At 41.6% G+C, this 26,958-nt stretch overlaps 2 protein-coding genes across 2 annotated transcripts in view; one reads left to right on the plus strand and one right to left on the minus strand.

Annotated features, from left to right (window-relative positions):
* NEK6 (NIMA related kinase 6) overlaps positions 1-11,354 on the plus strand; it is a 314,703-nt gene extending 303,349 nt beyond the window's left edge. Inside the window, exons 9-10 of the mRNA XM_030207370.1 lie at positions 4,823-4,936; positions 10,091-11,354. Of these exons, the coding sequence (XP_030063230.1) occupies positions 4,823-4,936; positions 10,091-10,201 (225 nt within the window). The 3' untranslated portion in view covers positions 10,202-11,354. The remainder of the gene's footprint in view (positions 1-4,822; positions 4,937-10,090) is intronic.
* An 863-nt stretch (positions 11,355-12,217) lies between these two features.
* PSMB7 (proteasome subunit beta 7) overlaps positions 12,218-26,958 on the minus strand; it is a 144,175-nt gene continuing 129,434 nt past the window's right edge. Inside the window, exons 7-8 of the mRNA XM_030207371.1 lie at positions 16,079-16,230; positions 12,218-12,430 (exon numbers count right to left, since the gene is read on the minus strand). Of these exons, the coding sequence (XP_030063231.1) occupies positions 12,325-12,430; positions 16,079-16,230 (258 nt within the window). The 3' untranslated portion in view covers positions 12,218-12,324. The remainder of the gene's footprint in view (positions 12,431-16,078; positions 16,231-26,958) is intronic.

The raw sequence follows: 26,958 nt of genomic DNA on the forward strand, positions 1-26,958 counted from the left end.
ATAACTTCTAGCCCCCTCTCTCCCCGGAATTTGTGAATGGCCATCAAAGCTTGCATGATATTCATAGAACCATGGCGACCTGGCACAAAGCCCACTTGATCTTCATGAATTAGCTCGGGTAACACCTGGTTCATACCCCTAGCCAAGATAGCCGCTAAAATCTTAATATCTTGGTTTAGCAAAGATATTGGTCGGTATGAACCCACCTGCTCCAAATCTTTGCCGGGCTTCGGCAACAGCACTATATGTGCCACATTATGCTGTATAGTCAAGCCCTCCCCCACAATTCCATTAAACCACGCCTCTAATGGTGGCGCCACCAGGTCACTTAATATTTGATAATATTCAGGGCCAAACCCGTCAGGCCCTGGCGCCTTAGTAAGTTTCAGCATTTTTATGCCTAACCGTATTTCTTTCTCTGTCACAGGCCCATTTAAGGAGTCCAGTTGTGCCCCCGTCAGTTTTGGTATCTGTAACCCTTGAAAGAAGGCTGCAGACTGGGCAGCATCATATTCCCGCTCCCTGTATAAAGAGCTGTAATATTGAACGAACTGTTGCATAATTTGGGATTCATTGGTAAATACCTCTCCCCGAGCGTTCTTTATGGAAAAGATTAATTGCCTTTTACGTGGAGGCCTCACCAGGTTTGCCAACAGCCTACCCGCTTTACTGCCCCATTTAAACAGTTTAAAGCGCTGATAGTATATATCCCACTCAGCTCTTGCATGCAATATATCATCAATCTGTTTTTTAAGGTGGATTAGCTGCGCCTTATGCGTATCATTTATATTCTGCATATGTGCCCTCCTTATATGATGATACTCCTGCGAGAGCCGCAACAAATCTGCTTCTCTTTGTTTTTTCTTGCCCGCCACATATGCAATGATATACCCCCTCATAACTACTTTAGAGGCTTCCCAGTACGTGCTAGCATTAACCTCTGGTGTGTTGTTATGTGCCTGGTAGTCTAGCCATTTAAGGCGCAGAAATTCTCTAAACTCCTTATCCTGGTAAAGGTAGGGGGGAAGCCGCCACACCCTCTCGCCCGGCTCCGCTGCACAAGAAACCGCCATCAAAACTGCCGAGTGGTCACTAAGTGCACTATCCACTATTTCTGCTTTCACAATTTTTGGGACCAGAGAAGGTGCCACCAATAAGTAGTCTAGTCTCGAATATACCTTATGTGTATGTGAATAAAACGTATACTCCCCATCTTGAGGGTGCAAGAGCCGCCATATGTCTACCAACCCCAGCTGAGATGTCACAAAGGGGATCCCCCTATCTTCCCAGCTCCGCACCCTCGTTTTTATGGGTTTGGAGTCATTGGTGGGATCTGCTACTATATTAAAATCCCCTCCCAGTACAATCTGATAATTAGAGTAAGGTATCACTCTTGCCACAAGGTCAGAAAAGAATCTATGGGAGTATACGTTAGGCCCATATATATTACAAAGGAGAATTTGCTGTCCCCATAGCTCGCCCAAAACTAACACATATCTGCCTTCTTTATCTTGGATCACTTTATGACAGTGAAATGGGATTTGTTTGTGAATTAAAATTGCCACCCCCCTCTGCCTGGAGTTATATGCTGAGTACCCAACTTCTCCAACCCATCCCCGCTTTAGCTTTTGATGTTCTGAAACCGTGAGGTGGGTTTCTTGAAGGTATGCAATGTCAGCTTTTTCTTTTTTCAACCATGAGAGAATTTTAGTTCTCTTAATGGGTGAGTGTAGGCCATCCACATTAAGCGTAATGATTTTCAAACTTCCCATACCAGCAACAAGTATGCCTGATGACCTGGTTCACTATGTGTTATACCTTGCCAGTCTCCCAGCAGGACGTGCAAGGTTTTGGTCGTACCGGCCTCCCAAATAGGTTTCCCATACCTCTGCTGCTTCCACCGTTTGTTCACCTGACTCACCTCATATCCCTGATGTCCCATACTCCATGCACTCTCGTCCACCAAAGTCCTTCTCCAATCTCTTACCCTCTCCCTCCCCTCCCCCAACACATCCTCACTCACACTCTCACACATTCCCCCCTCCCTCGTCCCTCCCACCCCCCTATCATATCCTTCCCCCACATCCTTCACCTACTCAGCTCAGCCCGAAAACATTCGAGGCCCCCACCCCTACAGAAGCTGTTGTATGATAAGATAAGTATTACACATTACAGGTATATTTGCAGCAACCCATAGTACCCCAAAACTGTTACAACTGCCCATTTCCAGGCTTAAATCTATACCCAACAAAGAAACTAAGAAAAAGCTGGCCAGTTTATAACTTGGCTGTTGTATTTTCACCTCTCCCTGCATCATGTTGCACGTGCTTGCCGCAGCCGCTCTCCCTACTGCCGTATAGTCCAGTCTTGCAAAAGGAGGGAGAAGTGCACAAAATCAGGTCCAGCCGTTCTTTCCAGTCTCACTGGGGTACAATTAAATCATACCCCCTAGCGTAAAGTAAAACCAAACAAGTAGCATATCAATATCTGCTCTCTCAAGTCCACCTGGTTACTCTATTCTGGGCCCCTAGGTCCCGATGCATCTGGCTGGTTGCATTTATCCAGGTAAGCTCTTGCCGCATCATTGAGGACGATAGCCTTTCCATCGACCCAGATTTTCAGCCTGGCTGGATACATTAGGGCAAATCGCACCCCCTTTTTGTAGAGCGCAGTACAGGTGGGGGCCATGGCCTTCCACTACAATGCCACTCGTGTCGAATAGTCATTAAATAGTAATAAGCGGCAGCCCTCATATTGTAAACCCTCCTTACCTCTGGAGGCTTTCAATATCTTTTCCTTTGCCTGCCAGTTAACAAAATGTGCTATCGCTATGCGGGGCCTGGTGTTGTTGTCTCCCCGATTCCCGATCCGGTGGGCCCTGTCACAGGCAAAATGGCCCTGATGTTCTTCAAGACCCAGGTGCTCAGGTATCCACTTGGAGAAAAAGTCATACAGGTCCTTATCCAGCACTGTTTCGGGGAGTCTGATCACCCGCAGGTTGTTCCGTCGGGAGCGGTTCTCCTGCTTCTCGACCCTCGCCCTCATCTCCTCCAGCTGTTTTTGGAGCGCCGCCAGCTGCGTGGCGGTGTTCTGGGCTTCGTCCTCCCGCACAGACAGCCTGTTCTCCACAGCAGTGAGTCGGGCGGCATGAGAGTCAAATTTCTCATTAATCTCATCCACCGCCGACTGCAATTTATTCAATTTGTCCTCCAAAGCGGCAGAGACCGAGCGGGAGATTTCTTGCGCCCAATCCGCGCTCAACGTGGCATGCACGCTTTGTGCTGGTCGCTGTTCCGCCATCTTGCTGGGCCCGTGCTTCATAGAAGTCGTCGCTTTCTTATGTGATCTCGGGGGCATACCGCCCCAGAAGCCCCCTCAGCTTTCGCCTGCGATTTCTCGCTGTTTAGGCAATTTTTTTTTTGCTGTTCGTCGCTGGGTATTAACCCGTAATATAGCAGATTTGGAGTGGGTAGGCGCGGAGCCTCGTCTTCTCATGGCCTCTCAAGCAGCAGGCATCACGTGACCCCCTCCTAGTTCTCTTCCTACCTCTCCCTCCGCACCTTTAGTGTTCACTCTGGTGGATCCTCTTCTACTTCTATCCCTCTGCCTGTCGGCGTACCTCAGGGTTCTGTTCTTGGTCCCCTCCTCTTTTCTATCTACACTTCTTCCCTTGGTTCATTAATCTCATCCCATGGCTTTTCCTACCATCTCTATGCTGACGACTCCCAAATCTACCTTTCTACCCCTGATATCTCACCTTGCATCCAAACCAAAGTTTCAGCATGCTTGTCTGACATTGCTGTCTGGATGTCTCAACGCCACCTGAAATTAAATATGACCAAAGCCGAGCTTCTCATTTCCCCCCCCCAAACCCACCTCCCCGCTCCCCCCGTTTTCTATTTCTGTTGATGGCTCTCTCATTCTCCCTGTCTCCTCAGCTCGAAACCTTGGGGTCATCTTTGACTCTTCTCTCTCCTTCTCTGCTCACATCCAGCAGATTGCCAAGACCTGTCGTTTCTTTCTTTACAACATCCGTAAAATCCGCCCCTTTCTTTCCGAGCACTCTACCAAAACCCTCATCCACACCCTTGTCACCTCTCGTTTAGACTACTGCAATCTGCTTCGTGCTGGCCTCCCACTTAGTCACCTTTCCCCTCTCCAGTTGGTTCAAAACTCTGCTGTCCGTCTCGTCTTCCGCCAGGGTCGCTTTACTCATACTACCCCTCTCCTCAAGACCCTTCACTGGCTCCTTATCCGTTTTCGCATCCTGTTCAAACTTCTTCTACTAACCTATAAATGTACTCACTCTGCTGCTCCCCAGTATCTCTCCACACTCGTCCTTCCCTACACCCCTTCCCGTGCACTCCGCTCCATGGATAAATCCTTATCTGTTCCCTTCTCCACTACTGGCAACTCCAGACTTCGCGCCTTCTGTCTCGCTGCACCCTACGCCTGGAATAAACTTCCTGAGCCCCTACGTCTTGCCCCATCCTTGGCCACCTTTAAATCTAGACTGAAAGCCCACCTCTTTAACATTGCTTTTGACTCGTAACCACTTGTAACCACTCGCCTCCACCTACCCTCCTCTCTTCCTTCCCGTTCACATTGATTTGATTACTTTATTTATTTTTTGTCTATTAGATTGTAAGCTCTTTGAGCAGGGACTTTCTTCTATGTTTGTGCAGCGCTGCGTATGGCTTGTAGCGCTATAGAAATGCTAAATAGTAGTAGTAGTAGCTGTGCAGTAAATCTGAATGTGCTTGGGGAGTACAGGTGTAAGGAACTGTTAACACCTTACGATGTTAAAATATTGCTTTTGCAGATGGCAGCTCTTCAGAGTCCTTTCTATGGAGATAAGATGAATCTCTTTTCTCTGTGCCAAAAAATAGAACAATGTGACTACCCTCCTCTTCCAACAGAGCATTATTCTGAAAAGGTAAGTGGCTGAAAGGATACAGCTGCAATATTTGCTCTTTGGATAGTTCAAAATTTCTAATGTTTTGTTTTAATCTGAGGTTTTGTAATCTGTAAATTAGCCAATTTTTTATGATGGGAACAATAAAAACAAATGATTATTTTGCTAATTCCAGTCCTATCCAGATATTATGTTCCCAGACTTAAGTGGAATGCTCCAGAGCCTTACCACAAAGTGAACATTGAGAAAACACTGAGAAAGTCCTTTCTGATTAGAACTGGTGGCAGTGCTCAGCAACTGGGAAGTCAATAATCTAATAAGTCATCTAACAAATCTGTTTTGCCATCAGTTGCTGATAGTATCACAAAAGCTAAATTTAAAACTCTGATCTTAAAGGCCCTTAAAGGAAATGGGCCAGAGTAGTTAAAGAACAGGCTCTCCCTCTACACACCACTAAGGTCCTCCCAAGGGGTATCCCTAGCCACACCCTCTCCAAAGAACATCAGATGATCTGATAACTGCCACTGAGTCTTTTCTGGAGTAGCCCAACTCTGGAATGCACTCCTGAACAGGATTTGCTTAACTCAAGATTATCTCTACTTCAGGAAGCAGGTGAAAGCTAGGCTCTTCACCCAAACATTTAAGGGACTAACACTGGCTGCACATACTATAGCAGGACTTGCTTATATACTCTTACCCTAGATGAGATTACATGCATGCACCTTTCTGACTTAAATGTGCAACTTTCTTTAAATTAGTCCTCTTATTTTCTAACTTTTTTTTGTTACATTTGTACTCCATGCTTTCCCACTCATGGCAGGCTCAATGCGGCTTTCATGGGGCAATGGAGGGTTAAGTGACTTGCCCAGAGTCACAAGGAGCTGCCTGTGCCTGAAGTGGGAATTGAACTCAGTTCCCCAGGACCAAAGTCCATCACTCTAGCCACTAGGCCACTCCTCCACTCTAATCTATATGTTCCATCTTTGCCCGCACCCAGTGCTATTAATTTTATTGTGTTGACAGCATACTATGTTATACCTTATACTGTTTGAATATTTTTTCTGTTGTAATTCGCTGTTGCCTATCTATGTACACTGCCTTAAGTGAATTTCTTTAAAAAGGGCTATAAATAAAAAGCACTGACAGTTAAAGTCCATTGAAAATAGAAAGAGGTTGATTAGATGTTCTATTTACAGTATTTATTGGATTTATTAACCACGTATCTCAAAAAAGATATAGTAGAATTGGAAAAGGTACAGCGAAGGGCGACGAAAATGATAGTGGGGATGGGACGACTTTCCTATGAAGAGAGGCTGAGAAGGCTAGGGCTTTTTAGCTTGGAGAAGAGACGGCTGAGGGGAGATATGATAGAAGTGTATAAAATAATGAGTGGAATGGATCGGGTGGATGTGAAGCGACTGTTCACGCTATCCAAAAATACTAGGACTAGAGGGCATGAGTTGAAGCTACAGTGTGGTAAATTTAAAACGAATCGGAGAAACTTTTTCTTCACCCAACGTGTAATTAGACTCTGGAATTTGTTGCCGGAGAACGTGGTACGGGCGGTTAGCTTGACGGAGTTTAAAAAGGGGTTAGATAGATTCCTAAAGGACAAGTCCATAGACCGCTATTAAATGGACTTGGAAAAATTCCATTTTTAGGTATAACTTGTCTGGAATGTTTTTACGTTTGGGGAGCGTGCCAGGTGCCCTTGACCTGGATTGGCCACTGTCGGTGACAGGATGCTGGGCTAGATGGACCTTTGGTCTTTCCCAGTATGGCACTACTTATGTACTTATGTACTTATGACTTTTTAAAAGAGATTCACCCAAGGTGATGTGCAGCAGCTATAACTTGACATACATACACTTTTGTTAACACCATAGCATTAATAAAATGATCAGATAAGCCTAAATACAATCAAGGAGATGAACTTTAAGCTTGGCAATTGAATCCTAATACAGCAAAGCAGATCAATCATATATGATAAAGGCAGCAGGGTACAAATGAGTATTCTTTACTGGCAACACAAACATACACCTACCTGAGAGACAGGATTTCTTCTCTGTGCTCACTCAAGGAGTGGGCAGCCTAATGGTTAGAGAAGTGGGCTAAGATCCAAGGGAAGCAGGGTTCAAATCAGACTGCAGCTTCTTGTGAGCTTTGGCAAGTCACTTAACCCTCCATTGTCTCAGGTACAAACTTAGGTATTTTCCTGTTCCTTGGGGCTTATAATCTATCGTACATGATTGTAATCTCCTTGAGCTTCAACTGAAAAAAAGTGCAAGTTAAAATCCAGAATCCCTTCCCTTAAGGATTTTTCTTTACATAGGATTTGGATTTTAGATTTGATTGCTGGCCTTTCTAAATATGAGCACAGTGTGAGTGTCATACAGATAGAGTAGGCATTTCCTGGCCCATAAGGGTCAGGGTCATGCATTTGATATTACCTTTCTGTGGTTTAACCAAAGCAGTTTACATATTACATACAGGTATTTTTATCTATCCTTAATGTGCTCACAGTCTGAGGTTTTGTACCTGGGACCAATAAAGGGTAAAAGCCATATTGAATCTAAGGTCCATTATGATCAGCATTATGTCTGACAGTGGTCAATCTGGATCACCTGTATCTGGCAGGTCTCAAAAAGGAGATCAATTTCTCATTGCCAGGCATGGATAGTATATATATTTTTTTATTTTTGTTACATTTGTACCCCGCGCTTTCCCACTCATGGCAGGCTCAATGCGGCTTACATGGGGCAATGGAGGGTTAAGTGACTTGCCCAGAGTCACAAGGAGCTGCCTGTGCCTGAAGTGGGAACTGAACTCAGTTCCTCAGGACCAAAAGTCCATCACCCTAACTACTAGGCAACTCCTCCACTGGGCAATCTGGATCACCTGTGTCTGGCAGGTCTCAAAAAGGAGATCAATTTCTCATTGCCAGGCATGGATAGTACATTTTGTTTTTATGGACTTCTCCAGGAACTTATCCAAACTTCTTTTGAATCTCGTAATGTTAGTTGCCTTGACCACATCCTCTGGAAACAGATTCCACAGCATGTGGAAGCTTCTGTACATTGATGTCTAACCTCTGATTTCAAATGTGCTGGTCATAATTACATGGAGTGTGTTCCCTTGTTTTTGTTTGAAAAGGGTAAACAACTATTTCCTATTTAAATGTTCCATCCCACTCACAATTTTATAAACTTATCATATGGCCTTTGTCATTTTTCCAAGCTGAAGGGCCCTAACCTGTTTAGACTCTTTGTATGGTGTTCAAATTCATTTATCATTTTTGTCAAGCTTCTCTGAACATTTTCTAGTTCCATCATATCATTTTTGAGATGGGGTGACCACAACTGCATCAAGTATTGGTATAGTTATGGTCACCCCATCTCAAAAACAATGTCACCATTTATATCCCATTCTCTAAAGATTTGAAATAATGAACTCAATTAAATTAGACATCTAATTTTAAATTAAAACGCAATAAGGAAAAAATTAAGTTTCTAATAGTAACTAACCCTCACCACCCTATAAATTTTAAAAATTTTACATTAGAGATCACTTATCCCCTTCACTCATCAATGAAAATATTAGGAATTACGATTGATCAATTCCTTACCCTTGAAACTCAAGTTTCTAAGGTGGTCTCAAGTGTCTTTAATTCACTTTGGAAACTAAAGCGATTAAGACCTTTTTTCACTAAATCAGTCTTTCGTACTTTGGTTCAATCCCTAGTACTAACAAAATTCGACTACTTCAACTCCATTTATGCAGGATTTAAAGGCAGCCTTATCAAAAAATTACAAACTGCTGCCCGCCTCATCTGTAGATCACCTTGCTTCACCAAAGCAACTCCTTTTCTATATAACCTGCACTGGTTACCAATAAAAGAATATCTTTCAAGTTCTGTGTTTTTTTTTATTCACCAAATTCTATATTGTTCTGCTCCATCATATATGAACAATTTCATTGAATTACCCCTACATAATGCCGTATCATTCCCTATTTGTAGGAATGTAATCTATAAACAATTCCCAATGCCAGTTTCTTATATCAAGGTACGGAAGTTTGGAATTCTCTTTAGCCTTTCAGAAAAAGAATTCTATTTGCACATTATCCATCCATTCATACAATTTCACTTCTTCTTTCCTCCCTAATCCTATCTAGCCCTAATTGTACCCATATTTATTCATTTTCACTTTTGTTTGCAAACTTAATTATGATTTAATCTTCTTCTCTATACATCTACCCTTAAGAACAGTTGCATCCAGGTTACTTCACAACATATGTCATTTGTTTTACAAAAGGTATGGATTGCTAGCAAACGCCAAGCAGCTTTGGATTTTCTCTCGTCGAGAGAAATATATATATAATTCTTGTATCAGAATTCCTCATAACGATTGTCCCTAAACCACGCACATAGCCTTTTTAAAGGCACAGTGTTATTGAATCACGGTGTGTCCTATTGAATACTCTACAAGAATTTACACTGCTAGAAAATACACACATGGTGTAACAGACTCCTGACGCAGGCCAGTTGGGCCGAAACACAGCTGTGTCGAGTCATATCACCTTAATAAATTGATTCATTTTTTTATTCATTTTACTTGTGTTGTCCAGTTTTTCTTCTTTTTTTTGATTTTTATACCTCAGTTCTTTTTCCTTTTTTAAGTTTTTCTTTTTTAACACATATTTTGTAATTTTCCCTTTTCTTATTATTATTTTTTTCTTTTTCGTTTTTTTGTTCATCTGTGTCATCTTCGCTGTTTTTTGATATTTGTTTTACAAAGCCAATGTTCTAGCATTGTTTATTTAACTTTATAATCTGTTTGTAATTTTTAATATGTATCACTAATTTGTTATGTAGGCCACATTGAACCTGAGTCACTAAGGCTCATGTGAGATAAAAAGATCAAAAATAAAAATAAAAAAAAGTAAAATAAAATTTTGGAAGGATTGCAACTGCTGATTTCACAATATAGGATTTTGATAGATCATTTTATTATTTATAACAAATTGTGTGGTATATAATACAAGCCCCTTTATATACAGCATTCTTTCAATTTTTTCTATGAAGCGTGTTAATAACTTAGGAACAAGTGGGTCTTAATACGAGTATCTAATAGCTATTCTGAAATGTATTCCTGTTTTTCTTCCTCTTTCCATTAGCTGCGAGAGCTGGTCAGCATGTGTATATATCCTGATCCAGATCAGAGACCAGATATTGGTTATGTTCTTCAAATAGCAAAACAGATGCACATTTGGACATCCAGCACTTGAATCAGAGGAGAATATCAAAAGGAAAGTCATCACAGCTTAGTCTTACTTGAATTGTTTCTCTCAGAAGAAATAGGTCCCCTCAAGACTCGTATATGAGTTTTCTCTAATGCACCGGTTGTTGCTGTAGATTCCTAGTAACAGCCATGCTCCAAGTGAATTTTTGAAGTTATCACGTTACAGATCTTGAAGCAGACCACATTAATAAGGGTACCTCATGAATATAAATGAAGTCACTCCTTATATTTTAATTGCAACGTGGAAATAATTAAACTTATAGCTACAGTGATATCACTGTTCATGTTTATATTAAGTGTTTTCAGCAGATTTTAATGTGTCCACTATTGGTTAATCTTGAGCTGCCTTTTAATTTGTGAAATCCTTCATATTTTGGCTTATATCTATTTTAGAACCGACCAAACCATTTGGGCTTTATCCCCCACTTTTCTCCTTGCAAATAAAGGAGAATAGGTTTAAGAGGTTTCTTATGTAATTAAATTTTTAGTATGGCTACTGAAGCACTATCTAACTTGGTTTACTGATATTGAGAAGCTTGCTGCTTCACACAGAAGTGTATTCAAAGTATATCATCTTTGAAAGTTTGTTTAAAGTACACATGTAAATATTAGGATCTTTTACCTCAGTAACACTTTCAAGTGAAAATGTGCAGTTAAGTGTTTTAGCCATCTCAGAAAAGCAATTTTTCTAACCTCTTTGAAATGTGTGCTTTGAAAATATTTTTCATTTAACTTGAAACCTAAAGTTTACTAGTACTTTTTACTTCCAAATAAGAATAAGCCTTTGCATGTTTGACTGTGAAATCTGTATTTATGAATGTGAACTTCATAGCAATGCTCCATAACCTTTTGAAGGAAACAACTTTGCATAAAGAAATGGAGTCAGTTTATTCAAAATTTAATAGCCACATATGCCATTATCATTCATTGAATCAATGATTTGTTTCATCAGAAAGAAAATGTACTCACTTCTTAGGAAACAAAACCTTACCATACCTATGGATTCACGTTCAAGTGCTTCCATTTTACATTATTGTTTAATGCAATGGAATTGCTGTCATGTGCTGGAAGAATAAATTTCCTGTTACAGTGAACATAAAGAAATGCTTTTTGAGTGAAATAAATGTATATTGCAGTAATGAATGTGTTTTGTGGTTAATACAATAATCAGAACAACACAAACAAAACCTCAACTTGCATGCAAGGAAAGTCCAAGAACGAGTAGACGATGAAATAAATGACGATCAGTAGTGGGGATAAAGTCTTCAAATCTTTATTGAAAGCACCGGTGAAATCAGACCTGATACACATTTGTTTGTTTCACTATGGCATTTTCACCAACCCTCCCCTGCTGTCGCATCAGATACCTTGTTTGCTGGCGGGGGTCCCCGAACCCCGCGCAGGACGTAAGGCGTCAGAAACAGCTGATCACACCAGGAACTTAGTTGAACAAAGGCACTACTCCGGCGCTGAAGAAGACTCTTCGGCTGGCGGGGTTCGGGGGACCCCTGCCAGCAAACAAGGTATCTGATGCGGTGGCGGGGCAGGTTGGTGGCAGGACGGGAGGGGGGGTTCAAGTGGATCGTTGGCAGGCCAGCAGGGGGATCCAATGTGGCAGCGGGGGGGGGGGGGGGCGGTGGCTAAACAGTGCCCCCCCATCTCAGGCTCTGGACCCCCCCCCCCCCCCGGCGAGGTCTGGCTATGCCCCTGCTACAGGATGTACTGGGACAAAGAAAAAGAATTGAAACTAATACTGTCAGAAAAGACAGTCGATATTCAGTTTAAGACAGCATAATGTTCTTTAGGTTCAGTGTATTATATAGGTTTTGGTGGGCATTGCTTGATTTGCATTAACTTTACACTTTTTATTTGCACTTAGCTGTAAAGAGCAACTTTTACCCTGCTGCTGTTCAAGAGGTTACATTCCACAAGAAAGATTCAACTGACTTCAGAGCAAGTGCTAAGCATAATTCAATGTGCAATAAAGACAGATACACAAAGATCTGAAGGAAACATTTATTTTTTTTGGACCTATGTCTACTTACAGCAAAGCCTTGCACATATTTAATAACCCTTAATATTAGGTAAACCCTATGGCAAGATGGCATCTTAAGAAGTATCCATGGTTTGCACTGTTTCTTCCACCACTTCAAGGGGGATAACCTTTTCTTTCAGTACTCCTGTGGTTCCCCTCCTGTATCTGTAGCTACCCGACCTGTCGACCAGGAAGAAAGTGGTAACATTTGAAAAGTTGGCTATGTTTTCAAACTAGGAAACTAGCAACACAGTTATACAGTTTGAAAAGAAACATTCATTTGCATTAATTGAACTCTTAAAAAGTAACACGTTTAGCCAACACAAATGTAAAAACATTGTCTTTGAGTACTCCAGACAGTGTAGATACATTCTGTTATTAACAGTGTTTAAATGCTGCTAACAGTTTTCATTACCTAAAAGCTGCAGCCTACTCCAGAAATAAGACAGGTATGTTTTCAGCCCAGCGTTGGCTTGGACACCTGTATGTACCATGGCTTAGTTCAAACAGAATAACCACCCCTGCCTAGAATGTTCCTATTCATGGAGTAAAAAAAAACAAAAAAAACCAAACAAATCCAAGGCAACTAAGAACTAAGCTTAGTTCTTCACTATTTGTAATGGCTGGAGTTAACCAAAAATGCAAGATGAGCCACACCTCATGAAGTACTATAAAACTTACAGCCACATCAAAATGTCCCCACTGAAGAAAAAGTGATTTTACATAACATCAGTTTTTATAATTCTGATATTGGCACAAATTGGAAGATTGAGTGACCCCATATACTCTTGACCTGCCAGCATCTTTCTACGGTCTAATAAAAAGTAGATCATACACAAGAGTGGAAGCAGCCAGTCACAATCTCCATGGTGATCAAAAAATGTTTATTATCCAAACGTAATATATAATGGTGTGACAGTATAAACCCAACACTGGTCATGTTTCGGCACCCAAGCCTTCGTCGGGGGTTACGATCAAATAAGGAAGCACATTGTTGTAGTGTATACGGTGGGACTCCCTTTGCTTTATTTTTTTTTTCTCAGTAAAAAGCAGAGATTAATATATTTCTATTGACAGTGAACTTTGTTTTTCTGTCACTTTTGTGTGGATATTCTGTCTTATGCACAAATTTAGCTGTCTGTACTGGTGCCTCACCCAGAGAAAAAAAAAAAGTAAAGCACAGGGAGTCCTACTGTATACACTACAAAGATGTGCTTCCTGCGTTAGTCTTTTTTCCCAGACATTTAGGAGGTATTATTATTCCTATATTGAAAAACCTGAAGGATTCTATTCAACATGTTTCAAACTATACCAGTTGCATCCATACCACAGTTTAAGATTTTGGAAGGTTTAGTCTGTTCAGTTAAATGATTTTTTTATAGGCACCATAACATTCTACACCAGTCTCAGGTTTTCGAGCGGGCTATAGCACAGAAAGTGTTGGGTTCTTTATTGGACAAGGCCAGGTCTTTGCTTCAAAATAATTATAAAGCTTTGATTTTGCAGATAGTCCACTAAGTCAAAGGTACTTGAGAGGTCTATGAGCTTATGTTGTTGCAATTGGAGAAAATAGGTTTAAGTGGCAGAGTGCTTAGTTGGTTTAGAGGTTTTCTTTTAAGATCTTTTTATATAGCCTAGGAATTCCTGTGTTATATCTATGCTGACGATATCACTGTCATGATCCCTTTTTATCAGACCGTAAGTCAGGCTACTCTGTTAGTTGAGAATTGTTTAGATCTTATCTCATCTTGGATGCTGAATTACAAACTTAAGTTAAATCTAGAGAACACTAAATTCTTGCTATTATCCAATAACCCTCATCCTTTATTAGACCATATTCAGTCCAGGTCAAGCCAACTAAATACACTTTTTCCTCAGTAATCAAAATTTTAGGGATTTAAGTGGATAGTACTCTCTCTCTTGACTTTCATATCAATGCTGTAATTAAAGGCTCATTTTTCTTAAGAAAATTGAGATGGGAGAGATGCTTTTATGAAATTGACAAATTCAGACTTCTAGTCCAATCGCTGACATTGTCAAAACTAAATTATTGTAATTTGATTTTTCTGGGGAGTGCAAAGTATAAACTAAGAAAGCTTCAGACAATACAGAACACAGCAATGCATTAAATTTTTTCTTAACAATAAAAAAAACAAACCCTCCACACAGAAAAGAGGATCTCAGGACATTTTGTAAAATTACAGTGGTTGCTGATAGTGGCCAGGATTTTGTTCACATGGGCTCTTTTTTTTTAAATTTAGGTTTTAGATGGAACTATTCCAGTTTATATATTGGATAACTTTCAGTTCATATCTTCACTTAGCTCCAGAAGAACCATAAACAGTTCTCCTTTTAGTTATCATTCTGCCAAATGTTGTAGGAGATTGCAAATTCAATTGTTGGCTTATCAAGCCTCTAAATTGTGGCAAGAATTCTCACTATAATTTTACTTAATCTGACTCCTATGTTTTATTAGGAAGAATCTTAAAAACTTATCTTTTCAAGAAGTTTGTTTTGTCTAATAATTAGTTATGTGTTTTTTTTTTTTTAATGATTTGAGTGTTGTAATTCCTGGGAGATTGTCCTGGTGTCTTATGTATAAAAGTAGACTCTAAATAGACCTCGTATAGCCGAGAGCTTTCCACAAGCTATAGGCAATACGAGGTCTATTGTGAACTGCTTCAAACTTTGCTGTTATAGCAGTATATAAATACCACTGTTTTATAACCCCTGACAAAGGCTTTGGGTGCCAAACATGTGTTGGGTTCATATTGTCAAGCACCATTATACGTTACATTAGGATAAAATTTTTTTGATCAGCTTGGAGATTGTGACTGGCTTCTTTCACTCCCCCAAACTATCTAATAAAAATGTAGTTAACACATACCAATCAACTAGAATTCTATACTAAAGAACAGAATAATTATTGCTCTCATGCTTAAAGTTTTTCAGTTTTGTAATTGCACCATAGTACATTTTCAAGCTCAAGTGTTTTTCTAATTTAAATTGAATAATCCTTTCACCTAAAATTGGTAGGATATTTCTTACAATTGACAACACTGTGGTGAAAGCTAATAATCCTATATGGCAGAACAACTTTGCAGTGACAGCGAGCTAGCAATTCAAGTCTAATATACTAGGACAAAACCACTTCTGTGACTAAGGGAGAGAAAGGGTACTGGTCCTTGTCTCTGAATAATCCTGTCCATTCCTGGCTATATAATCAGTGGGGAGAATTTTCAAAGGATTTGTAATGGCAGTATTTGTTTTAATTAGGTATTTGGCTTGTACACCACTGCTCCAAGCCACCTTGTTGAATACTTGTGATGGAAGAACAATGCAAAATTGCTATTGTAGAACTACATATTTTTCATACCTTCCTTCTTCATCCTTAGCTAAACCTAGAGACATTGCATTATGGAATAGTGCTCCTCAAACAACTCATCTCCAAGTCTGTAAAATAATTATGCAATAAAGCTGTATGAACCCCTCAATTACCTACTATAAATCACTTATTGCCAACTGGGATATTATATAACTTAGATACTTAGGGAAATATTAAATATTTTAAATAAATAAAAAAAGAGAAAGTGCTCTCGATCTACTGCTTTATCTTATCCGGAAAGGTAGAGACAGTTCTCAAGTTTTCAGTATAAAGTGTATGTCTTTGCATTCCCTAATTTTTTTTTGATGGAGAAGCAGGATTTTTAAGTCTAGTTTTATATGGCAAGCATCACTTAGAGCTTACCGACATAGCCACGGTCAGTTTACGGGAACAAATTGATCTGAGGTGATCTGAGAAACAATATTAGACAGGCAAAGACTCACCTGACTCCTTTTTTGTTAGCAATATCATGTGGTCGCAGGTAGTCCAACTTGTTCTTGCTTATCACACACAGATCAATGTTGCTTCCAGAACCAAGGTCATTGAATATGCCTGATGCAATTGCCTCTCTCACTAGAGCTTTGGCATCTTCTTCCTATAAAAGAAAGGAGAACTGCATTTCAGGTCAAGCTTTATAAGAACATATATATAGAGAGACAGATAATACATATATATTATTACTGTTCAATTTAGCACGGCTGACTAATTTTTGGCCACACAATCAAAAATGGGGGAAGTGAAAAATTGAGTATATATAGCATAGAAGAGAGAAATAAAGTAATATAACAAATCAAAGCAACCTTGCAATGTGCACTGCTCAGCTACAACCACAGATCTTTCGCCAGAAGCTGCTACTAACCAAATTATAAAAGCCTACACATAAAAGATTAATATCTCTGTCATTATAAATATAATTCTTAGTAAAAAAAAAAAATATATATATATATATCCCTTACTAGTGTACACTATTCAACAGATACTGACACTCTGGAATAAATGTTTGGACCTATACAACCAACAGTGACAAAACTATCTTTATGAAATAACTGCTAAAGGCTTACACCTACTATTAGGATACATTTTCTATAGCAGAAAGTGAGAGTTTTGTGATAGCATTAAGCTTTTCTACCCTGAGGATGAACATTATCCCAGCTACAGCAGCTCCCTCTACAGGCCAAAAAATTAAAAAGACATGTTTCACAAACCACCACCTTCATTAAGTACTAAATGTAATAAAAAGGTAATGATTCATATTCATTTTGAAGATATAACACCCTGAATCCTTCAATGGGCCAATCACACTTGCAAAAAGAAGTTAAAGGCAGCTAATGTCAAATCTGAAATACTGCAATCATAGGTAGCATACTTTGTTTATAGATCTGATTATATGAGACTTAGCTGGAGAACGAGTCTAAAGGAGAATTAAACAAAATATTCCTCCCAAAACAATTAGCTCCACCTACTGCCATTTAGAAAGCAATGAATGTTTTTCATGCAGCATCATGTGGCTCTCGTTACCCATCCCTGAGACAGATACCTGTGATGTACCAGACAAATTGTAAGGAGGGGGGGGGCCTGAATGCATTTAGGGGCCCTTTTACTAAAGCTGTGTTAGGCACTAACACGTGCCTAATGCAGCAAAAATGGTTTAATGTGGGATGTGCCCAAGCATTTATGTTACTTTTGCCATCTGTGCACACTAACCATGCAGTAATTATTTATTTTATTAGGAGAGGGCATGGATCAACTAGTGCGTGCACATTACCACCACACTAACTGCTTAGAGTGTCCATAACACAGGAGCCCCTTAGCCATTTCCAGAGGCAGTGGTGAGTCTTTACCTTTTTTCCTGCTTCGCGTCTTTGCTGTGAACTTTAAGCACTGTTCCTGCTGCGAGCAGCGTCAGGAGTGTGTCGGGAGGTGTGTGTTCTGGCCTCGAGATGTCGGAGGAGTATGGTAACGATGTTAGCGTGGTGGTTACCCACATGGACAGCCCGTTGTCTCCCTCTTCAGCTGTGGTGTCGATTTTGTTTTCCCACGGGGATGGGACCGCAGGAGCTTCTGTTTGGCGTCCCACGGCGGGAGCGAACGCTTTGAGGTCGACCACCTCAGAGCGCCAGCAGCTCTGCTCCCATGGGAGCAACCAATTTTTTTTCACCTGAGTTTATTTTATTACTTACTTATATATTTGTTGCATTTGTACCCCACATTTTCCTTCCTCGTGGTAGGTTCAATGTGGGTTACAGTTATTAATAAGAATAGCAGTTTGCAGGTTCAAAGATGGAAGAGATGAGATGTGTTCTCTTTAGGGGGATTAAGTGTTCCAAGTCTTCCGGTATGATTCAGCCAGGCCCAGTTTCACTTTTTGTTTCTTTTTTCATTCCTCTTTTTGTTCGTTTTGAGGTTCATGATTGTAGGGGTGTTGTCTGATTAGCTGTGTGGTTGTGAGATCAGGAAGGTAGGTTGTTTTGTAGAAGTGGGCTTTCGGGAGTTTTCTGAATTTTAGGTGGTAGTTCTTGTATTTCAGGTCTCTTGGGAGAGAGTTCCTGTTTTTGGTGCATATGTAGGTGAAACTCATTGCGTATGAGGTTTTGTATTTTAGGCTAAAACAGATTACACCAGCTTCTTTTCCCGCGCCTGGGACTGTTGTAGAGTTAGCACCCTCGGCCTCTGTTATAGTTTCTCCCATGGAGCTGAAACAGTCACGGGCTAAACAGAGGTGAATGTGATTCTGAAGTGGGCTCTGCTGGTCCCCCTTCTCCTATTGCCTCTGAGGGAGCTGTAGCCCCTTCTACTATTTCAGTGCAGGTAGGAGGGAAAGCTTCTACCAGATGAAGTAGACAACCCCACAGTGGTTCAGGTGTTCCACAGGGAGGAGCTCTCAGCTTTTATTACTAAAGCCTTGGAGACACTGAATATTTCTTCTCTAGATACGCAGTCTGCGGGCTCTTTTAATCCCAAGATGGCTAGCACTAAAAGGCCCCCCCAAAGCATTTCCTATTCACAAGACCATGCAAGAAATTATTGCAGCAGAATGGGACACGCCTGATTCTGGTCTGTGAGTTGCCAGAGCTATGTCTTGGCTTTACCCAGTCTCGCAGGGTGAGCAGAATTGCCTAAATTGGATGCTATAGTGGCTGCAGTGACTAAAAAGACAACTTTGCCCGTGGAAGGATGTGTGGCTCTGAAAGATGTACAGGATCGAAAGCTCAAGACTTCGCTGAAGCTGTTCTTTGAGGTATCCGCGTTTGCCCTACAAGTGGCGGTCTGTAGCGCTTATGCAGGTAGAGCTTGTTTATTGTGGATTCAACAAGCGGTGGATTCTTCCGCAGATTCAGACTTGAGACCTGTTCCTGAGTTTCTAGATGTGGAAACGGGCTTAGCCTATTTGGCAGATTCTTTGTATGACCTCGTCAGCCAAACAAATGTCCTTGGCTATAACAGGTTGACGCTTGTTAGGGTTGTGCCACTGAGCTACAGCTGCCGCTTCTAAGCAGCATTTGGTTATACTCCCTTTTAAAGGTAAACCCTTCAGGGAAGATTTGGAAAAGCTCGTCAAAGATCTTGGAGATACTAGAAGCATCTTCCTTGCTTTTCTTTTAAGTCTGGACAAGAGGTTGCGGTTTAAGGACAATAAGTGCTATCGTCCAGGGAAGCCCTTTCTTCCAGATCCTGCTTCCAACAGAGGCAGTTGTTTTGAACAGACATTGCGCTGGTCAGGCAACTAAATCTGTGCCTGCCTTTCGAACCTCACAATGATGGGGCTGTGGCCCACTCGTCAACTCAGATAGGGGGACAGCTGTCTTAATTTTTCGAGGAGTGGGCCTTGCTCACTATAGTCCAATGGGTCTTAGAACTTGTTCGAGACGGTTACAAATTAGAATTCTCCTCTCCCGTCGCAGATTTTTCTTGGTTTTCCCGTGTTCAGCAGGACCCAAACGGGCAGCTCTATGGTCTACTCTACAAACGCTACAGCGGATTGGGGTTATAATTCCTGTTCAGGAATGAGAACATGGTCGCTAGTCCACCTACTTTGTAGCGCCCAAGAAAGGACTCCTTTCGTCCAGTGCTAGATTTGAGAGAGGTCAACAGATTTCTACAGATCAGGCATTTTGAGACTGAGGTCGGTCATTGTGGCACTGCAGCTGGGGGAGTTTCTCATGGCCCTGGATCTCACTGAGGCTTATTTGCATATTTCAATTTGGCCTCCGCATCAGCGATTCCCACGCTTTGCCATTCTGGGACAGCATTTCCAGTTCCAAGCACTGCCATTCGGATTAGCCAAAGTGCCATGCACCTTTTCCAAGGTCATGGGTAGTAGTGGCGACAGCCCTACAGAAGGAAGGGATCAGAGTTCATCCCTATCTCGACGATTGTCTCATCCGGGCTTCATCACAAGAAGAGTTTTTGGGTCACTGCCAGGGTGCTCTCTTCGGCAGTTGCTGGGATGGATCATCAATTTTGCCAAGTGTCACCTTGTTCCCTCTCAGATGTAAGAGTATCTTGGAGTTCTTTTCAACAATGCATGGCAGGGTCTTCTTGACAGACCTCAGATGTCTCAAACTGCAGCAACAAATCAGACTTTTGATGCAACCTGCGCCCCCCCCCCCCCATTCTGGAATTATGTCCAGGAGTTGGGGTCCACAGCGGAGGTTATACTTTGGGCGCGGGCTCACATGAGACCTCTTCAGCAGTCTCTGTTGAGTCAGTGCAGCCTGCCCCCCCCTCGAGTCTGGGATTATGTCCAGGTGTTGGGGTCGACAACGTTCACTCTGGAGGTCATACTTTGGACTCGGGCTCATATGAGACCTCTTCAGCAGTCTCTGTTGAGTCAGTGATCACCAGTCTCTGAGGATTATCAGAACAGTCATCTGTGGCAGCTGAAGTCTCATCACAGTCTGGTGGTTGAAGGACTCCAATCTGTTGAGAAGAGCTCCACTGGCTACTCCAGAATGGACGGTTGTCATGACAGATGCCAGTCTGCTTGGATGGGGGGCGCACCACCAATCTCAGTACTCGCAGGGACTCTGGTCAGCAGCCGAGTTGCTGTGGCCTATAAACTGGTTGAAGCTACGAGCAGTGCACATGGCTCTAATAGCATTTCAGATGCTCGTAGAGGGCATGCAGGTTTGCTTGTTCTCCGATAACATGACGGCAGTAGCATATCAACAGACAGGGCAGCACTCGCAGTCCCACATTGTCAGCGGAAGCAGATTTGCTCCTAAAGTGGGCAGAGATGCACCTAGTACAGCTCTCAGCAGCTCACATTGCAGGAAAGTTCAAGCAGACTATCTCAGTCAAAACAAGGTGGTTCAGAGAGAGTGGGAACTCTTGAAACTGGCATTTCGAGCTGTCACTCATTGGGGGAGGGGGGGAATCCCGTGTTAGATCTGCTTGCGAGTCGCAGAAATGCCAAGGCTCCCCAGTTCTTCAGCAGAAGAGAAAGTAGAGCCAAAGGCATTGATGCCCTTCTCCAGGCCTGGCCAGAGATGGACCTTCTGTATGTCTTTCTGCCATGGCCTCTGATCATCAGAATATTGCTTCGAGTTTGACATCACGGGGGCTGATTCTGATTGCACCGGATTGGCTCAGGAGGCCATGGTACGCGGACCGCATCAGACTTCTGGTGGACAGGCCATTTCAGCTTCCCGAGTCGTACGGCCTTCTGTCTCAGGGTTTTCTTCTGATGAAGGATCCAACTCCCTTTGGACTTATGGCTTGGCTCTTGAGTGGTCAAAACTGAGATGTTAAGAGGTATCCAGACCCTGTAACTGAGATTTTGCTTCAGGTAAAGAAGTGTTCTACTTCAACAGACTACGCTTGAGTATGGCACCTATTGGTGCACTGAGAGGGATATGTCGCCATTCCAGCTGTCTCTATCTCTTATTTGTAACTTTTACAAGACAGATTGCAGAAGGAACTGGCGGTCAGCTCCCTTCAGGTACAAGTGGTAGCTTTGGCGTGTTATTGAGGCCATCTATCTCATTCCTTTCTGCCGTCACACCCAGACATTGTACGCTTATTGAAGGGTGCTACCCGCCTACATCTTCTGGTGGTCCAGCCGTGTCCAGAGTGGAATCTTACTTTGGTTCTTCGGGCACTGCAGAAACCTCCATTTGAACCACTGCAAAAGGCAACGTTTAAAGATCTTTCTATCAAGGCAGTATTTCTGGTAGCTATGGCATCTGCTCGCAGGGTCTCAGAATTACAAGCACTCTCTTGAACAGATCTGTTCCTCCGCTTAACGGATATGGGAATGATCGTGCGGATGGTTCCTTCATTTCTCCTTAACCAGCCGTTGTTTCTACATACTTTTTGCTAAGGATCAGTTTCCCCCGGATTTCTGGCTTCTACGTCTCTTGGACATTAAGCGAGTTTTGTTGCAATATTTAGCAGCAACCAATGACTTTTGTCATCTGTTTAACCTTTTCTCAGGACCACACAAAGGTGAGGCAGTATCCAAGGCGACCACTGTGCACTGGGTGAAGGAGGCCATTTCTTCAGTATATCTTCTAACTGATTGTTCTCCTCCAGCATGTCTTCAGGCTTATTTTACTCGGGCTACAGCAACCTCTTGGGTGGAATAATGCATGGTTGCAGTGGAGCTCTCTCAGGCAGTGATTTGGTCTTCGGTTCTTAAGTTTGTCAGGCACTATTGGGTGGATGTTGCCTTGTGCAGATGCTCTGTTCGGAATGTCTATGCTAGCTGGGGGAGTTTCAAGCTTTCCACCATTTAGGTACTGCTTTGCTACATCCCACATGTCTCTGAATTCATCTGCTGCTGATGCTAAGGAATGCAAAATTATATCTTACCTGATATACCTTATCTTAGTCACAGCAGTTGAATCTAAAGTTCCACCCTAATCTGTGTTCTTGATGGCTCTCAGTAGCCTTGTCTTGAAGAAATTTTTGCTGCATTTTGGTTTGCTTTCCCTATAGATAGGTGCAGTTTGCACTAATTTGGAATTGGATTTCTACATTCTGTGAGGAAGGAGTTTTAATTCTTTGTTTCCAACTGCTTTGATAGGATATATACTAAATGGCCAGGAAGCATTCCATCCCATAAGGCACAGTTCAAATCAGTGCTCTCTATCTCTACCTGCTGGTAGACTGACACAACCCACATGTCCCTGGATTCAGCTGCTGTAACTAAAGGAAAGAAAATGATCAGGTAAGAAATAATTTTTTGTAAATGCAAATGGGGGGGGGGGGGGGGACTGCACATTAACTGTTAACATGACAAATCTTGCAGAGCACTTAATGTCTCAAGAGCTATAACTAAACTGCATGGCAGATGAGGTGTGATGCAGAAATGCAGAGTAACAACTTTGTTTTGCTTGGCCAACATACAGATTTTACAGTTACTGCACATTAATTTTTGCAATTACCATATACTGGGGCTGATGCAGAAAGACACTGCCGATTGTATGCGCCAAGCAATGCAGGAACGTACTGCTACAATGCAGGAAGGGACTGATTTCCGCAGAATACATGGCCACATGTTGCATTAGGATAAATGTATATATTCTGCAGTGACGAAGAAAAGGAATTGGGGTCTTTTCATGTGCAATTACTGTGGGAATTTTTTCACCAGATCCAGGGCAGTGTAGCCTCCCCCTGCTCCGATAGATTTGTGTATCAGCACCCTGTATCCACCACACGATTTTTAAAACAACATTCCCTCCCCAACAGAGGTATCTCCCTCCATCACAACTTAAAAAAAATACCTTGGTGTTTAGTGGCACCCTCTCTCTTTATCCCCAACTAAAAAAAAAAAAATCCTCAACAAGTGGACCCCTCCCCTCACAACCCAATCCCCCTTCCAACTTTACAAAAAAAGAAAAATCAAATCCCTGGTATTAATTGGCACCCCCAACCACCTAACTCCTCCCCCCCAGGTCTCTCTGACATCCTCTCTAGTCCGTACCAATGCCCACTCTTTCCTGCCTCTGGCACAGTCATCTTGAAAAATGCATTAGGCGGAGATAATCTGCCATACAAGGGAATTTTTCAGTTATATAGCAGACTGACCCCATGTGGAGCCTCCCAGGATGCACCCAGGTGGGGCCAAGAACTGTCATTTTTCAAGATGGTGGTGTTGGAGGTGGAAAGAATAGGTATTGCCCCTGCCTCTTAAAGTATGGACTAGGGAGAGGGTCAGGTGGGTGGGGCAGCTGCCTCTGGACACCAGGGATTTGAGGGGGGTTAAGTAAAGGGAAGGGGCACTGGAGAGAGGCCACCAAGGATTTTTTTTTCTTCTTGAGTCAGGTGTAAAGGGAAGGGAGGGTCATGTCAGGTGCCACAACACCAGGGCAATATATATATTTGGTGGGGGGGGCATACTAGACACCGGGGAATTTTATTTTTTAAATCTGGGAGGAGGGGGAGGAGGACTGGTGTCAGGTCCAGTGGGTTGAGTCACTTAGGAGGGGAGGCAGACCATCAACACATTAAAAAAAAATGTCACCCTTCCCATCAGTGCATGAGCCAATTGCTGTTCATGGACTGACAGGAAGGGCGATAGTTCTTTAATGCAGCAATAATCTGCATGCTGTTTATAGCATGCCCCAGAAGTTTTGGAGTGCTAACTTCATGATAGAGCCCTGGCCCCAATGACTGCAAAAATATTAGCACAGCTTTGCAAATGAGGCCCAAAATGATCAGATTTTTCTCTTCAGAAGAAAATGAGAAAGCCCCTCTGCATTTGGTTTTTACTATATACTTGTTTGTAATGTTAATGGTCAACTGCCTAAAACTACTAGGCAGGGTACAAATATTTCCAAATTAAATTAGACGTTTTTTGGGATGTAGAATTAGATGAATTACATTTTATGTTTATGCAACTATTAGATCTAATTGTTTCCAACAAGATGAAGATTTTGAAAACTTAAGAATGAATCACAATGAAATTCATTGTTATTCTACCTTCTAATGAAATAAGATAGATTCACATACATTTTTTCATCCAGATTGGATACCAACATGCAGTTATCAGAAAACAAGAAGACAACATTCCTATATTCATGTCACAGAATTTTTTTTAAAAAGCTAGCACGATTTATTTCTAAATACTTGATATCCTGCCTTATAAAAGGTACCAACATTCAAGCAGTTCGCAATTAAAATTAGGTTAAAAATAATCAGATTATGCACCCCTTCAAAAAATATATACAAAATCATGTAAGAATGACATGAATCTAGAAAAATCCTACTTTCTGTTACCATGCTTCTGAACAATGACTAGGAAAAGCAAGTTCAAGAGACTACCACCACCATATGAAACTTCCAACACAAAGTCTCTGATAAAACGCCAATGGATCAGCCAAAAAAAAAAAAAAAAAAAAAAAGACTTTTTTGGATTGAACCCATTCACACTTCAGAGAAGAAGAATATGAAAGAATTCGGTTTGAGGGACTGCAATAGCCAAGGGTGAATACATCTAGTTAACTTAGCACGACTGTCCAATCTCCTACTGAATAGGAAGGAGGATGACCTAAAAGAAAATCAAAATCAACTTTCTCAGTGCTAACACCCATGCAAAGTCGCTGCTTCCAAATGACCAGTCCAAGCAAATTTTTTGTCCCCGACTACATTACCATGACCCAAAATTCATCACTATGCATGCAAGGGGCTGTGACACTGAGGTGATTAAGGGAACCAACCCAAGTATACTAAAAAATAAACTCAAAATCTCTGTAGTAAGAAGAAATAGATATTTCAGAATAAAGCAGCTGCCGTAAAAATCTCAGAAATTCCCTAGTTGAGCTCTGCACACGATTCACCTTCTCTTGTGACCCTCACTCTAACACCTCATTATTGGCAGGATCTCTTATCAAATCCACAGAGCTGAATATGACACTGGTCAAGTTCTCCTTTGTGCAATGTGCTACAAAAGTGTTTGCAAGTTTCTCATACTGCTTGCATGTTATCAATGAGTAAAGCTTTCACATCAGACTTCACCACTATAAAAGGCAAGAAAGTTTTAAAAGATTCACCTGGATAAAACCATGAGAAGGCTAATTTTATTCATTTTTAGTACTAGCTGACAACTGGCTTTTCATGCTGCACTCATCTTTTTAAATGAAATAACTGCCAAGTTAAAAAGTACTTGACAAACTTGTATCTGAAAAAGAAATGCTCCAAGAATTGAGGACTGAAAGAAAAGACTAAAAGTTCACAGAACAGAACAAGAGCATTTGCTAGTTTATAGCTCTAAAGTTCAGGCTACCTGGGAATATCCTTCCCCTGGGTCTGCACTCTTTCTTAAATGAGATTACAATAAGAGTGATGTACTGTAACACCAGTCAGCTGTGACAAGCAGCACTTTATAGAGCTATCTGTTTGGCTCCATCACTACATCACAGAATGTGTCCCAGGGCTCCAATGTGCAGAGCCATTTACCACTGCATGACAAATGTGCAGCACTTCCAAAAGGCACAGAGAGGTCCACATCAGCCCATGTAACGGTCACCACAGATGCACCATGGTGCGTGAGGGGACAGAGCAGACCCCCAAGTTCATTAAACTGACCAATAATGGGTCTTTCAAAGTGTGCCTGAGGAATAGGACAGTAAAGACTAAAATAAATAACTCAGCATGGAGGGCTAATCTGAAACAGTGTTTGATAAATTATTTATAATGCAGACGATTCTCTGCATTTAATATAGGAGCTACTAGTAGCATCTTTGAAAGATGATTTATGTGTTGTAATGCTATTAAACTTTATATTGGCCCTCTGCTAGCTATAAAGTCTGTTGAGATTTAGAGAATGAGTTTTAAACTGTCACCACAACATCATAGTAGATGGAGACTGTATTAAATCTTTACTTTAAACCTGTTATCTAGAGAGTTGCATTTTGCAGACACTCACAAACTGATAGATTACCTCTCTGCATTTGCTATTATGTAGGTCTGGAATACTAGGGCTGAAGATATTTTTTTTTTTAAATAAAATGAATCTCGGTGCCTGCCTTGTTGTGTTTCCCTTCTTAGGCAACTCAGAATGGATCCCAAAGCTTAAATGATTTTTGTTTAAGTAGGAATGAGAACACTTGTTTTCTGTGCAAAAATTAACCCCTCCTTTGCATAAAGCACTTAAAACGAATGTAATGCAGTTATACCTAGTAAAACAACATTACTCCGTACAGTACAGTAAAGCCAGAGCAGCACTACAACCCAACCCTTACCCCATCCCCTCAAGCTCCCTAGCTGCTAAAGCCACGTCCCCAGTAGCCCACCTTGTACTGCTGCCTATGTAATATTAATTGCCTCTATTTTATAGATCTAAGGTGATCCACTAAGGCAATCAGAAAGGCACAGTAAG

This window comes from Microcaecilia unicolor, chromosome 6, assembly GCF_901765095.1.
Source record: "Microcaecilia unicolor chromosome 6, aMicUni1.1, whole genome shotgun sequence".
Lineage (NCBI taxonomy): Eukaryota > Metazoa > Chordata > Amphibia > Gymnophiona > Siphonopidae > Microcaecilia > Microcaecilia unicolor.